The 15,905-nt window shown below is 42.3% G+C and overlaps 1 protein-coding gene across 10 annotated transcripts in view; it reads left to right on the top strand.

Annotated features, from left to right (window-relative positions):
* PLCH1 (phospholipase C eta 1) overlaps positions 1–15,905 on the top strand; it is a 140,428-nt gene that overhangs the window by 92,164 nt on the left and 32,359 nt on the right. For all 10 annotated transcript variants that reach the window (XM_081910686.1, XM_081910679.1, XM_081910677.1 and 7 more), the window contains 4 exons: positions 1,285–1,488; positions 4,292–4,412; positions 6,249–6,420; positions 13,348–13,455. In XM_081910686.1, coding sequence (XP_081766812.1) covers positions 1,285–1,488; positions 4,292–4,412; positions 6,249–6,420; positions 13,348–13,455 — 605 coding nt within the window. The remainder of the gene's footprint in view (positions 1–1,284; positions 1,489–4,291; positions 4,413–6,248; positions 6,421–13,347; positions 13,456–15,905) is intronic.

Here is a 15,905-nt window from a genome sequence, read left to right on the forward strand (position 1 = left end):
CGCACACGGAAACGCCGTTTACCTTCCCGCTGGTAAGCAGTCCCTATTTATCTACTTGCACCCGGAGGTGCTTTCGAACTGCTAGGTTGGCAGGCGCTGGGACCGAGCAGCGGGAGCGCACCCCGCCGCAGGGATTCGAACCGCCGACCTTTCGATCGGCAAGTCCTAGGCGCTGAGGCTTTAACCCACAGCGCCACCTGCGTCCTTAGGGTAGTGATAAAGCGGGATATCAAATCCAAACTCTTCTTCTTCTTCAAAACCTTGTGCTAGAAAGTGGAAATTCTGCCCATGAGTTGTTTGGTTTCAGCTCTCCCTTTTCTTCTCCCTCAACAGCTGATAAACGTGGCTCCCTCAACCTTAAAAGGCCTCTATAGATGCATGCCATTTTAGCTTGTATGCAGAATCCCAAATTGTCCATAGTGGAAGAGAAATAATTCTCAACCCCACAAAAAACTAAAGATGATTCCCCCCCCCCCCTCGGGACGGTTGTTGAGTAAATTCCGATAGCAAGGACAATGACTTGCTTGCTAGCGGAATGATTTTGTTGACGGAACAGCAGCAGTCAATGTGAGCAATCTTGCCTGAATCTGTACATTGAAATTGGCACAGTGGAGCTCTCTAGGGTCTGAGAGAATTTTTACTCCTTTTCCTCCCCTGAAAGCCTGAAGAAATCAGACAGTATGAAAACAAGCTTAATAAACAGTGTTGGGTGTTTGGGGACCTTCATAGCCTTCTGTTGCTGCTTATTTATTATTGAAGCTCTCTTATATAGCTCTACTTGAATCTCTTTTTCTCTCTCATCGTTACTTTATGTTAAAAAAAAAAGGTCTGAAGACTCTATTTGTCTGGTATTACTTCTTTCTACTCCTTGGTTTCAGCTGGGAAAGTAGCTATTTTTCATTACATTACTGATGAGAGAGGTTGGACCAGGCATAGGCAAACTCTGGCTCTCTAGATGTTTGGGGCTACAATTCCCATCATCCCTGACCACCGGTCCTGTTAGCTAGGGATGATGGGAATTGTAGTCCCAAACATCTGGAGGGCCAGAGTTTGCCTATGCCTGGGTTAGACTTTGGCTTTAATTGGTGGGGGAACCCATGGGAGGGTTTGGTGTTGTTGTTTTTTGAAATTGTGTTCCCGCCCCCCTTTGTTTCCCGACCCTTTCTTTTTTAAGTCCTTATCCCCTCCTCCTCCTCATTTATTTCCTCCAAACACAAAGCCCAAGCATGGTTCATCGGATACTTGGGCAAGTTTATTATCTCTCTGTCTGTTGTTCCTTCGAAGGCTTCACAAACTTCATGCGCAGTCCCGCCTGTGACGTGTTCAACCCGCTTCACAGTGAAGTGAACCAGGATATGGATCAACCCCTTTGCAATTACTACATTGCTTCTTCTCACAACACATACCTAACTGGTGACCAGCTTCTGTCTCAGTCTAAAGTTGAGATGTACGCCCGAGTTCTTCAAGATGGCTGCCGATGTCTTGAAGGTGTCCTCTTTTTCCTTATTTTATATTAGGTTGGAATATGTTGGGGTTTGGTAAACTGCTTGCTTACATCTGAGTGGTATGCAATTTTTTTTTTAATTAAGTCAATAAATATTTCTGTAGGGTTTGCTCTAAGTCTAAAGGTTAATTCCTCAGAAGAGGTGTGTGTGGAGAGACAGACAGACAGACAGAGAAACTATGCTGCACACGGATCAACATTCGATCTGGCATATCACTATATTTGTAGCAAAACTAGGTGATTTACTGTTGAAAAGCAACAGGAACGAAAAGCCCCCTGGCCACATACAATCTGAAACGCTGCTTCTTTCATTAGAATGTAATGTGATGCTGCAGAAGACTTGTTCCAACACTCCTGCCTCTTCTTTTTCCTTTTTTAAAAAACGAAATCTATATTGAAGCTCCTGAAACGATTCTTTGCAGTTGTTTGTAAGCCGCATGGTGCCATTCAGAAAGTTAGATTTCTGAAAATTGAATTTGCAAAGCACAGTGTAAGTGGTTCACTTATATGCAAAGGTAAGAGACGGTTTGAAAACGTCGCTGCTAAATCTGAGTTTGGTGTTCATTCATATGCGTATGAGAAACCCCGTTAGCCCTTTGGCAAGTTTAAAGTAATAATACTAACCATTTTAAATCAAAATCCAATAATAAAATCATATGAGTATTCTGTTTAGATAAGGTACTGCGTTACTATCTCCGTTAGCAATTGAAAAAGATTACTTAAAAAAAGAATTCCCCAGGCAGAGGTGATGCTAAATATGTCAGGAGCAACCGCTTAAATAAATATAAGTAACCACATTATTACATTAATAGCCACATCATTTTTTAGCCACTTTAGGGTGGGGGTGGGGTTTGGAATAATAGCAGGTGTGGTGGTGGTGGGGATTTTCACTGGGGCTGCAGCAAACAGTGAGGGTTTTTTTTTTTACCCTTTCACTTCCATAGCTGTCAACTTTTCCCTTTTCTTGCGAGGAATCCTATTCAGAATAAGGGAATTTCCCATAAAAAAGGGGGGGGGAAACGTTGACAGCTATGCCCATGCCTGCTATGAGCTCCTAGGAGGGAAGTTCCCGCTGATTTAATTTGGCACATAAATATTGATTTCTATCAGTGTAGGAAATTCTGCAGTTGTCTCAGATAAGTGCACCAACTCTCATTTATTGGACTGATCATGGCATATACCAGTAATTCTGCCCAGAATGTGTTTGTTGTCAAAACACAAACATTTGAAGTGACATTAAATTGTAAGCTTAATAAGATATTATTCCAGCCTGATCTGGAATCTCTTGTTGAATTCAATATCAATGAATGGACCTCTCTGTGTGCAATTTCCCCCTGCACCTTCCATGGAAGTAAAGTTGGCATGGGAGCTCTGGGTGCATAATGCATTCTTTAAGATGTGATTGCTTAATTAGGGAACATATGTTGAATTCTTTGGAACATTGCTTGGAGCACTGAGCACAATGGAAGCAAATGGGGCTGGGACTAAGTACCTATGGGTATAGATTCAGGTAGGTAGCCGTGGGGATACCTATGGGAATGTTAAGGGTAGTAGAGGAGAAGATATATTGATTAAATATTATCCTTTCCTTCACTCACACTAGTGAGTCATGTAGTAGAGCAGATTCACCTCAATACAGCAGAAAGCTAGTTTGCAGATTCATTGGAATCTCTGTAGTGAAGCAATATTATTCCTCGTGTCCCCTTTGATCCCTCTTAAAAGAATAAAGACACAAGAGTCTTTCCTTAAGAGTAACAATAAGTTTCCTTACACTCAGTTCACAGTATGGTCCCTGAAGGCAGACTTTAGCCTGTAGTTACAGAACATAGTGTGAGTCCATGAGAGCCAGCAGATAGCAAAATACATTAAGAGAACAGCATCAAGAGAAGAAAATGGCAGCATGGGGGAGAGAGAGAGAGAGAGAGAGAGAGAGAGAGAGAGAGAGAGAGAGAGAAAGAAAGAGAGAGAGAGATGGCTGTGTGACTCAGCTCTTTTATGAAGTCAGCCAGGGTCACACCCATCTCCCTAGTCACACACAGGGGGAGGATGCTCCAGACCAGTGGAACAGGAAGTTATACTGGCTGGAGTAACACCCCCTGCCTGTGTCCACTCTAGGAAAACAAGGAATGTTGTATTTCACTGCTCCAATGATTTACATCTCACAGTACCAACAGCCAATTTGGACTCGAGAGGCATGCTAGGAATGGTTGACTGCATTGTAAGATAGTCTTAAGTGCACATGCATCAAGGTGAGGAGGTCCCTTTTGTGTTAGAGTATTTTTTTATATAATTCAGATCTCCTTTGACTGTCCCAACATATGACTGTTCCAGAGAACCAGTTTTGTGCCATATATGTTCATCAAATACAGGACCAAATTAACTACCAGATGGTGGGCAAATGATCAAACTTCCATTACAAAGATATGAATTTTTTGTGCATACCCCTCCCCCCAATTCAACTCTAGCCAAGTAAAAGGCTATAGTCAGAGCTCTTACTCGGACTTCTGCCGTAGTTTTCTTGGCAAGTATCCTTGCTAATTACGCTTGATGATAATGACAGCAGAACAGTCAGCTTTAATCATTTTGCCAGCATGAGAGTGTGGAAAAGATGAGACTTGATGCATGTAATAAGAGAATGCTCATTTGTTGAGCAGGATTTCCACATGCCAGATCTTTGTGTGCGTGCTTGGAATGCCTCTTCCTCTCCCATTATCGCGAAAGAAAAAGGGGGAAAGTTTATTCTTTGGAAGAATATTTATTTAATGTGCAACTTTCTTGTCTCAACAGTTGACTGCTGGGATGGTCCTGATGGGGAGCCAGTTGTGCATCATGGTTATACTCTTACATCCAAAATACTTTTTAAAGATGTAGTGGAAGCAATCAACAAAAATGCCTTTGTGAAAAATGAGTAAGTATAGCAGGGACTTTGAACAATTCATAGTAGTACAATCGTACCTTGGAAGCCGAATGGAATCCATTCTGGAATTCCGTTCGAATTCTAAAACGTTCGACTTCCAAGGTGCGGCTTCCGATTGGCTGCAGGAGCTTCCTGCAGCCAATCGGAAGCCCTGGTGGACGTTTGGCTTCCAAAAGAAGGTTTGCAAACTGGAACACTCACTTCTGGGTTTGTGGTGTTCGGGAACCAAAACGTTTGACTGCTAAGCCGTTCATCAACCAAGGTATGACTGTACATGCATTCAATGACATAATGTCCTGTTACTAAAGTCGCACGGTGATTAATGTAAATCTCTCCCTGTTGCTGTTTTGGGCAATAGATATAGAACACAATATAGATTTTAACCTCTGGTAAAAACTCTGGAAAAGTAACTTGACATTTACAGCATGTTATTCTTTGAAGGAGAACTACTTGAAAATGATTCACAGGTGGTGTTTAACTCCGAGTAGGCTTGCTAAGATTTACAAGACAGAATCAGATAAGTGCTGGAATTGTAAAAAGGTGGAGGGAACATTCTTTCATATGTGGTGGACATGTAAAAGGATAAAAGAGTATTGGGAAATGATCTATAATGAATTGGGGAAAAAACGTTTAAAAGTACTTTCCCCAAAAAACCAAAGTTCTTTCTGTTGGGGATAATTCAGATTGAAATTCCCAGGTGTCGGAAAAGGTTACTTATGTATGCAACAACTGTGACCCATGTTTTGTTAGCCCCCAAATGGAAAACGAGCGAGGTCCCAGCCAAAGAAGAATGCCAACTTAAGTTGACAGAATATGCACAACTTGCAGACTTAACATATAGAATAAGAGAACAAGAAGAACATATGTTTAGTGAAGATTGGAAAACGTTTATTGAATATATGGAAAATATTTGTGTACGGCTGAAAACACTGGCAGCATTAAGATAAATTCAACAGGGTAAATAAGTTTTGATGGATGCAATAATGGAATAGTGAATAGTATAGTTTTTGTAAAATATGCAAGGATTTAAGATATGTAAAATGAACCATGGAAAGAGATGAATGGAAGTCATTGATATCTTAAGGATGTAAAATGTGTATCTGAAATTGTAAAACAGAAAAAAGTGCACAGTGTAATGTTAATCTCTCCCTGTTGCTGTGTTTGCGTTGACACACAACTTTTTAAACTCTGGAACTCTAGAGTTGGAAGGGATCCTGAGGGTCATCTAGTCCAACGCCCTGCAATGCAGGGATCTTTTGCCCAACGTGGGACTCAAACCCACGACTCTGAGATTACGAGTCTCTGTGCTCTACTGACTGAGCTACGAGAGTCGCAACGTCTTCCAAAAGCCAACTACTTACTATTTTTATTTATATTATTTATTAAATTTATATACTGCCCTGCATTGCAACATCTCTGGGCGATTCAGAGAATAAATTACAATAATTCAAGTTTTGCCTCCGTCCTCTGCCTTACAAGAGGCAGCGCTGAGACTAAGGGTTGGGGGTGGGGGGAGGAAACTGATACGCAGCGTCGCTCCCTGGTTCGGATGCAAGTCAGAAGACAGGCAGGTGAAGGCAGACTGAGGTTGGTGGAGACATGATGTAGGTTTCTCAAATTAGGTATAGAGTGGAGAATGTGGATAGAGATAAGTTTTTCTCCCACTCTTCATAATACGAGAGCCTGGGGTCCTCCAACAAAGCTGAAGTTATGAAAACCAACACACCGCAATCATTCTGTGTTGTGCTGCGATGGGCTAGATGTTTGCCGAGATAAATTTTTGAGACCTTGGGGGTCCTTCCCCCTCTCCTCCCCTCTTCCTTTTAGATTTCCAATTATATTGTCTATCGAAAACCACTGCAGTATTCAACAGCAAAAGAAAATTGCCCAATACCTCAAGGAGATTTTCAGTGACAAGCTGGACTTGACTTCGGTGAGCGCGGGGGATTCCAAGCAGCTTCCAAGTCCTCAGAGCTTGAAAGGCAAAATCCTAGTCAAGGTAAAATGATGTTTTGTTAGTTGCTGAATTGTTGCCCCCTGCTGCCCTCTCCTCTTTCTGTGTTCTTTTTGAAAGGTGATATTTCACCCTCCGTAGTTGTGCTGAGGCTTAGCATTGCATTTGCCAGAACGACGAAATGTATGTTTGTTCCAGAGACTAAGGTGGGATTGCCAGGGCAGCAAATTCCTCTCCCAACTTGCCCTGTACTTTTACTGTAATGCAAAAAAAAAAAAAAAAAAGCTATCCATTTATTTATATTTGCCTCGCCTGGAAATGAAGGCACTTGTAGGAATGTAGCAGGGTGGGGCAGAGACTTTCTATTACAAAGATAAGTTTGTTTTCTGTATATTTTTCATTGTGAGAGTTTTACGCTCACAGAGGAATCAAAGACGTCAAGCATAAAATTGCAGTACATTGATACAGCAAATGAGAAGCACAACCCTTACTGCCATCTGCCTGTCTTGAGAGACAATGGAGTGTGCCTCTGGGGGTTAAGTCAAGCCGCTGTGTTAGCAGCACCCAAGTGGCCTCCTTTGGGCAGAAGCCTGGACAGGGTGTGTGGAGGTCCTGGGTTGCCCAGACGACAAGACCCCCCTCTTGGCCTCACTGATCCATCCCAAAGGAAAGCAGAACAATATGTTTGGCACCAGCATGGCTGCAGGTGTTGCCAGAAGGAAGCCACCAAGGTGCCATCCAACCATCTTAGGTCCTCCACTCCAGGTTTTTGTAGGGTTTTGTCAGGGAACTGCCATCGGCTCAGAGGCAAGAAATAGAAGGGCAGTTGTGTTACAGGGAGCCTCCGAAAATCTTGCGAAGCAGTTCCTCTTCCGGCGAGGAGGAAAGCCCCACCTCCAGTGGAGAAGAGTTGCAAGGACCAGAGGATGCTGGTGAGAGCCTTAACACCGCTTCTGGGCAAGCCGGACAGGAGGGAAACACACCCTTGCCATCGCCCATCCTGCGCAGCAGTTTGAGGCGCAGAGAGGGGAGGAGACATTTGGGGGTAACGAAACTCTTATGTTGGGGGAGGTAAAAAAAAAGACCACTCCCGGATTCTGCTAGCGACTGAGCCAGACATGAGCTTTGGGGCTCTTCACCGTAAATAGTTTGCACCAAAATAAAGCCTGTAAAACCAAAGTCGGAGTCCTACCTGGTTACTCTCGAGCAACCGCAACAGCCACCTGACAGGTTTGTTCCTTAACCTTTTCTTCTCCCAAAGATGTCCCACAAGGCAGCAGAGGAGAGGCCCATCTAACAGCCAAATTAAAATAAAGATAAGTCAAATGCAAGCAAGCAACACCCCCAGCCCACAACCATAATGTTGCTGTTTTTTAAGTACCTGGTTTGATTGGAAACAAAATAAAATCCACCCACCCCATTTGGGCCACAACAGGAGCTACATCTTCATGGGAGATGAACTGGAAATTGTGTGAATCCTCTATGTCGTTTGTCCCTGAGTACCCTTGTATCTCATTTGCTTTGCGTATGTATGGTATGAAACCAAGAGCAGTAGTGATTTCCTTTATTGACAGTTCAATGTCTGTAAAGGGCTATGGAGCTTGAGACCAGGATAGCTGAAAGTTCATTTAACCCTTTATAAACCTAGCCAATCACTGCAGGTTAGGGCATCTTGCATAACCATCTTATCAGGATATCAATTCTGAGCAATGTAGGAAGCAGGCCTTTAGTGCTGGGGAATCCTTTGGAATCCCCTTCCCTTGAATATTAGAAAGACACCATCTTTGTTGTCCTTTTGGTGCCTACTGGAGACCTTCCTCTTTGAACAGGCCTTTTGAGATTTCTCCCAGTCTGCTTTGGCACTGGGGTTGTTTTAGAGATGTTTCTATTTGCTTTATCACTTGTTATTTGCCACCCTGGGTTTCTTTGGGAGAAAGGGTGAGATAATAAATGTTTGTTAAAATTCTACTTAGGCATGTATGCGGGCTTCTGTGCAGGATCCCCATTCAGCTGGCTGGCAGCACAGGCTTAATACCATCTGACAGAAAACTTGATGGCTTTTCTGAGTAGGAGAACCGTTCCAGTTTCTGACTCTGCCTTTCATGGAGCAGAGTTGCCTCTGGAGAGCTCCGCCTTGGGAATACAGCCAAGTTCAGTTTTGTTGTTGCATATTTTCATTGGAGAAACAGCAATTTGACATCTGAGTTCTTTAAGATCTCTAGGGTGGGCACCACTGAAATCTGGTGCCTTTTTAGCCCTAGAGCGTTGTCTTTTGTTGTATTTGTTTGGCTAGTTTTGTCAAGACACTCCCCTCTCCAAAAAAGAAAAAAAAAGATGTGCAGGCATAGATTTCTGTCCAGACATGTTCTGTATGAACATTAATGCAAAGAAGTAGTTTAGTTTCTCTGCAGACTCTCTGGCCCTCTTTCCCTAACCCTTTCATTCCTTTATCGTCTGATAATCCAGTTGCTTTTCTTGTGTGTTTCCAGCTTTGGATCATTTGTCTCCATGTTCTTAGCAACAATATTCCTCCGATTGTCTTGGTTGCTTGTGTCCTTGCCAGCTTACAAATCTTTCGCTGGAGTTTTATGCCTGATTTGGGCAAGTCTTTGACTTCTTGAAAAAAAGTTGTTGCTCCTTTCCCCCCCGATAGCTTCCTAATGGTTTCTGAATGATTTTTGAAGGCAGCCCCAGAAAGAGCACAATTGCAATGTAACTAGTGGATATGCAACCATGGGCAGGTTTGATTGTACCAAGGATGACCAGGGAGAAGAGTCAGTGGAGGAAGACTGGAAGAAATTTAAAGATTATTTACAGAAACATTGTAAAATTAATGGATGTTAGAAGGATGTTGGAATGAAGTTATATGGCTTTAGCAGAAATGTTATAAAGGATTAAGTAAAATTAGATTGTTAATTGGCTAATGGAGGAAAAGTAAAGTTAAATTATGTCAAGACAAATTATAGAGCAAAAACTGAGAAAGATGGAAAGGATTTGCTGAAATAGAATACAAAAAAGGGAGGTGTGAGGAGGTCAACGAAACAAGCAAATGAAAGATAAGTTATGGGAATATTCGTTGTGTTTTTAATTGTTTCTGTTTCTGTTTTTGTTTTGTTAGGATAAGTAATGTTTTCTGTTTTTTTTCTTTATTGTGATGTGTTGTTTTGTTCTGTTTAATTTTGTGTTTTCTTTTTTTTCTTTCTGTAATCCTTAAATCTTTAATAAATATTACTTTAAAAAAAATATGATTGTCCCAAGGATGGCTCAACAGTCTAAGCTTGGCAGAAGCACTCCTGGAATGTTGCCACCACTTCTTTCTAGCCAGTCTCAAGGCAACTTTCTACTTCCCAAGTGTGACATTAGCTTGATCTGGTGGATTTTTATTTCCTCTTGATTCTGACTTGGATAAATAACATTGCAGTAGTGATCAAGTGATTTCAGTTGATGTGAGGAGAGCATCCTCTCTTATCACTTTTTGCTTTTAATCAAAATCAGAGAGAGGTAAACACATGCATTTAATTTCCTGATCATCAGTCTCAGTCAGACTTTTCATTTTCATAGCATTCTCTCGAATACCACAGTTGATCTGCTCCTACAAGGGAGATTTTGTCTCTTTGAATAACATTATTGATCCTGTAAGTCACTCTTGTACACCACTGATCAGTGGCCATTAACTGTTGCGCCAAGCAAGTAAAAAGATAACAGGTATATAAAGTTATAAACTGGTAGGTACTCTGTGTAGCAGTCTTGCAGTTAGCCGCTTAATCTGACCAAGTAACAATACCTTCCAGATGAGTATCGCACTTGGAGAGATTGATCAAAAACACATTGGGTTATATTCCAACTAAGTTCTATTAAGAGTACAGTGGTACCTCAGGTTACATACGCTTCAGGTTACATACGCTTCAGGTTACAGACTCCGCTAACCCAAAAATAGTGCTTCAGGTTAAGAAGAGTTTCAGGTTAAGAACGGACCTCCGGAACAAATTAAGTACTTAACCCGAGGTACCACTGTAGATCCATTGAAATTAATGGACCTATGTTAGCCATGCTCATTAATTTCAGTGAATCTGCTTTGAATACAACCACTTGGTTGTATCTGATGGCCTTTCTCTTGCCATCTCCCTATAATCCTTTACTTGGGACGAGTCATTCAGCCCTGTGTCTATATTGTATGTCACTGGACATTCAGAAACACTCATGCAGAGATAGAATCATAGAAACATGGAGCTGGAAAAGACCTTTCAGGTCATCTAGTTAAGCACCCTACCCAATGAATGCAGGGAATCCAGAGCTAGATTTTGCCTCTGCTTGAGGACTTGCAGTGCGGCAAATCCCAGGCCCCCACTACCAAATTGATTCCACCATCTAACTCAGAGTTTCCATCTAACTGGGGTCTCCAGCTGTTTTTGGACTACAATACCCATCACACCTGACAACTGGTCCTGCTAGCTAGGGATGATGGGAGTTTTAGTCCAACAACAGCTGGAGACCCAAGTTAGGGAAACTCTCATCTAGCTGCTCTTACCATCAGAAACTTTCTCTTTCTTTCTGCTTAACTGAAGTCTACCGTAAGCCCATGAAATGTAGCCATAACCTCTGGGGCAATGGAGAACAAGTCACCTTCTAATTCAGTGGTGCTTTTAAAAGAGGATTAGAGAAATCCATGAAGGATTAAGCTACCAATGGCTACCAACCCTGATGGTTATGTTCTGCCTTTGCCATTTGCTGGAAGCCACAGGAGGAGAGAGACCTGCTGCCACTGCTCTCAGGTCCTCCTGCTTGCAGACTTCCCACAAGCATCTCTGGTTTAGTCTGACCTACCTCTTTTTTATAATATATAAAAAAATTATTTATTTGGTTTTTCAGATTAAAGTTTTGCAATCACATACCCCAGGCGTGTCCAACAGGTAGATTGTGATCTACTGATAGATTGTGGGGTGTTCCTGGTAGATCTCTGCCCCCCCCAGTGATCTCCCCCCCCAAAAAGGGGAAAAAACAACTGTGGCTTCCTAAAGAAAGCTCAACAACTTTGGTCCATCTAATGACAATGGGTAGAACACTGCCATTTTTTTAATATTGTGAGTAGATCGCAGTCTATTGGGAGTTGGGCGTCCCTGACATACCCAATATACATCGTAAAAACAAGATTCCAAAGAATCTCCTGGACTTCCCACCTCCCCTTTGTGGGTCCTACTGTTAATAATTTCCTTATGCATCTCTTATGATAATCCAAACCTTTTACATCTCCATTATGTCCAAAATTCGCCATTAAACAACAAGCGTTACTCCGATCGTACGAACGATTTTAGCTGTTTACAATGGTTTTTAAGATAAATTATAAATTTCCCTCATTCCTTATTAAAATTTTGGTCTTCCTGATTTCTGATTCTTCCAGTCATTTTAGCCATTTCTGCATCAGTGACCTACCTCAAAGGCTTGCCATGTGGCTAAGAAGTTATCTTGGGCTGCTTGGAAGAATGTAGGTTAGAAATGTAATTTTTTAAAAAAGAAAAGCAATGTAAGAAATCGTTTTTACAATAGCAACGGCTCCCTTGTAAAATATGTGCTAATCATCGACGGAATTGCATACAGACCCAAGCTTGGTGCAACTATCACATTTAGTACTGGATAAATGTGCATCAGTTTGCAATGCAATCCTAACCTTGCTTACTAGGAAGTAAGTCCTGCTGAATTCAAAGAGGCTTACTCGCAGGCAAGTGGGATTAGGATCGTAGCCTTTGCCTGTACTGAGCAATCCATGATTTAGCACAAGCCACTTCGTTTGTTTTACATCCTTATTTGCAGCCAATCCTAACGACGCTTAAGATATTCTGATGTAATGCTTAATGAAAATGAACGGTGCAGCGTTTTGTCTTCATTAGTGCCGGAGATAGCAGAGCTGAGTGTTTTTCCAGCTTGGCCAGTGGAACTGAAAGAATTTAGACCAAGGGTAGCCAACGTGGTGCTCTCAGTATGCTATCAGACTCCATCTTCCATCGCTGTTGGTCATTGGCCGTTCTGGCTGGGCCTGATGGCAGCTGGGATGCAGCAGCATGGGGGGAGGGCACCCCATTGGCTATTTCAGATATGGACAGCAAAGTAATGGGAAACATGTAGTGGGGAGAGCATCTTCCTTGTCATTGTTACGTAATAATGACAAGCTTGTACCAAAACACTGACACTTGCGTACTGCATTATATAAAGTGATATCGCACTACGCTAAGTGGAACAAGCATGATTCTCCACATCTGGAGCTTGCAGGCCTGTTCTGACCCATTAGTGTCTGAAAGGCTCAAGATACTCATTTACAAGTATGTCAGCAATCCTTAGTGCACATCTGTCAGAAGCCAGGCTGAGCTTCTAATTTAGGACTGCCCAGTAAACTTCGAAATAAATCTTCATAGTCTGGTTCTCTGTGGGCGACACAGTGCGTAGCTCAGAATTAGAATTGAAATAGTGGTAGGGTTTTTTTGAAAAGAAAGGGAGGGAGGGAGAGAGCGCTTCATGCTGAAAACATAGTAATTTCCTGAATGCACACCAGATCAGAAAGATATATCAGCTGTATTCTGCAGGGATCACTGCAGGATCCAGCAATATGTCCAAATATTCCAGAAATTTGTTGAATGAAAGAGCAGAGTGTATGCGTAATAACTGTGCAGGCCATTTGAAACTTGGAGGGACCGCAAACAATTTGGAAGATTTTAAAGAATATTTTGCAACCTTTCTTTAATAGAAATGGATGGGCTCCCTGCCATTTTGACTACGTAAGCGAGGGCATTCACAGTCTGAACATCAGAAGCCGACAGAATTATGTGATGCCTGCATATTTTATAGAATCATCACGGAGGTCTTTAGATGATTTCAATATATTTTATCGTAAGGAAATATTTCTGCTGCGTAATAAAGATGTACTCGATTTGGATTTCAAATGACTGTAGCAATTTTGTGCTGTAACGCTCATTTTTTCAGGGTAAAAAGCTCCCGTATAGTCTTGGAGCAGATGCTGAAGAAGGAGAGGTTTCTGATGAAGACAGCGCTGACGAAATTGAAGATGATTGCAAGTTAAAGGTTTCTTACGTAAGTGTGCTTAGCAACCTCCCTATAACTAATTTCCCAGCAGTTGCGTAGAGCTGCATTTCACACACAGCTTAAGTTGAAATGTGAATTGCATGTGACGTTTTCGCATTCAGGGATCTGAACCATGTTTTAATCGCCCTGTTCTCACTTGCCTGAGTACCGAGCGTCCCTGTGGTGAGGCTCCTTGCTGCTGAGGTGTGCTTCCGGGTACAAGAACTTCTTAGCCATACGTTGATATTCGCACTAACATAGATTTTAAGGTCCTTAAGGCAAGGGGCCTCTCTTTTATGAAACTCTGTAAAGTTTGATGTGTGTGGATGCTGCTGGGATAATGAAGATGATTCATCATGGCTTGGATCCAAATTGCCCTCTGGTGAAGAGAAAAGACTCCTTATGTTGGTGGAAGGGACTTAGATCCAGCAGAGACTCCTTCTGGGGGAAAGGGAAAAAAAAACTCTTCCCACTGCAATCCATCATATACCACCTTCTGCACTGTTATGTAGGTTCCCTCAATTCTCTAAACTTTTGAGAGACATAGGGAATTGGGAATAAATGAAAATTTCATTCCCCGTTTCTCCAGTACGGGTGTCCCATATGTGGAACTCTTCTCATGGGAACTGTGGATCCAACCCAGTTATTCTCTCTCTCTCTCTCTCTCTCTGTAATTTATATATGTGTGTGTATGTGTGTGTATACACACACACAGTTCTCATGAGAAGAGTTCCACATGAGACACCACACACACACACACACACACACACACACACAGAGAGAGAGAGAGAGAGAGAGAGAGAGAGAGAGAGAGAGAGAGAGAGATGGTTAAGTCCAGTCAAAGGCAACTATGGGGTAAGGCACTCATCTTGCTTCAGGCCAAGGGACAGCTTTCCGGGTCATGTGCCTAGCATGACTAAACCGCTTCTGGCACATGGAGGAAATGTTGTTTACCTTCCTGCCACAGCTGTACCTATTTATCTACTTGCACTGGCATGCTTTTGAACTGCTAGTTTGGCAGAAGCTGGGACAGAGCAACAGAGGCTCACCCTGTTGTACAGATTCAAACTGCCAACCTTCTGATTGGCAAGCCCAAGAGGCTCAGTGGTTTAGACCACAGCACCACCTGTGTCCATGTGTGTGTCTGTGTGTGTGTATCTCCCTTGTTTCTCCACCATGTTGTACCTTGACTGTTCGTTTCTTCTGTCTGTACTTGCTCTTCTTTCCTCTTGCTGTTTTCCATTTGTGTCTTGTCTGGAAGTGGATTTTTGAAAAAACGAAATCCTTTGCTCGGTGGCAATGCAACAAGGCTGCTCAGTCATGAACAGATGGTTTGTTCCAGCTCAGAGGAGTTCATACTTGACTGGCTCAAAATATTTCACATGTATTTATAATCTTTTACCGGTCTGGTAGAGAGTTGGTCCGTCTAGGCAACTGGCAAGGTGACTCCAGTGATTTGCAGGTCAGCATGTGACGGTGTGGATGTTGGTTTCTCATTCTCCACCTTGCCCACAGTGGAGCCCTTATGTTTACCAAGATGCCTGCAAATGAGCTCTTTCCTGCCTCCTTCCTAATTTGCATCAGCTAGTGGGACATAAACATTTTGCAAGCAGGCTGGGAATTGTTTTGCTGCTTTAGATATTACAGGGCCCCATCAGATTTGGTTCAGCAGCAGATGTTCATAATACTGTTTTTCTCTTAAGCACTTTTACCACAGGGTACCTCAAGATTACCCGACACTGCAGCATTGTCTTACATTTATGCATAAAAGGGACCAAATTGAAATCAGATGAACACATTAATACTTAACAGACATGAGGGAACCTTGAGAGCATTCCCATTTTGAAAAACCATTTCCTAAATGGTCGTTTCAAATGGTGAAGCTCAGAACGCTGCACAACACTGGATCATCCCTTTTGTGTCCTCTGTGAGATTGTCTTCCGCAGAGAGATGATTTGTCTTTGGGTGCTCAAAGCACAAGGCAGAGAAACTGCACGCAGTGACCCAAGAAGTTATATCCCCTCAGTGCCACCTCTGCATGAACACATTGTATTTTCCTGTAGCAACAGCTCCAAAAGCCACAGTGGAGACCAGGAAATGCTACTTAGGGAACAAGATCGATGACTCAGAGCAGGGCTTTTATTGTGGCTGTTCTATGAAAGAGCATTCCTGTCAAAATACGACAGGTGCCCACTGCCCGCACTTTCTGGAAACAATTGGAGGCATTTTAGACTTTCCTAGCAATATAAATGGGCCTTTACCATGAATATCTATTATGTATGGTTTTCATTTTGTTTTAAATGTATCTGTATGTAAATGTATTCTTTTTCTCCTTGAGATGGTTGTTTAGAAGGCAATTAATAAATCAGTAGTGATGATAATAAAAATAATAATACCCACCCAGAAGCATGGGTGTGTTTGCCTCATCCCACTTTCTTGTCCTGCTGTAAAAAGCAACC

Source organism: Podarcis melisellensis (genome assembly GCF_964234715.1).
Source record: "Podarcis melisellensis genome assembly, chromosome: 5".
Lineage (NCBI taxonomy): Eukaryota > Metazoa > Chordata > Lepidosauria > Squamata > Lacertidae > Podarcis > Podarcis melisellensis.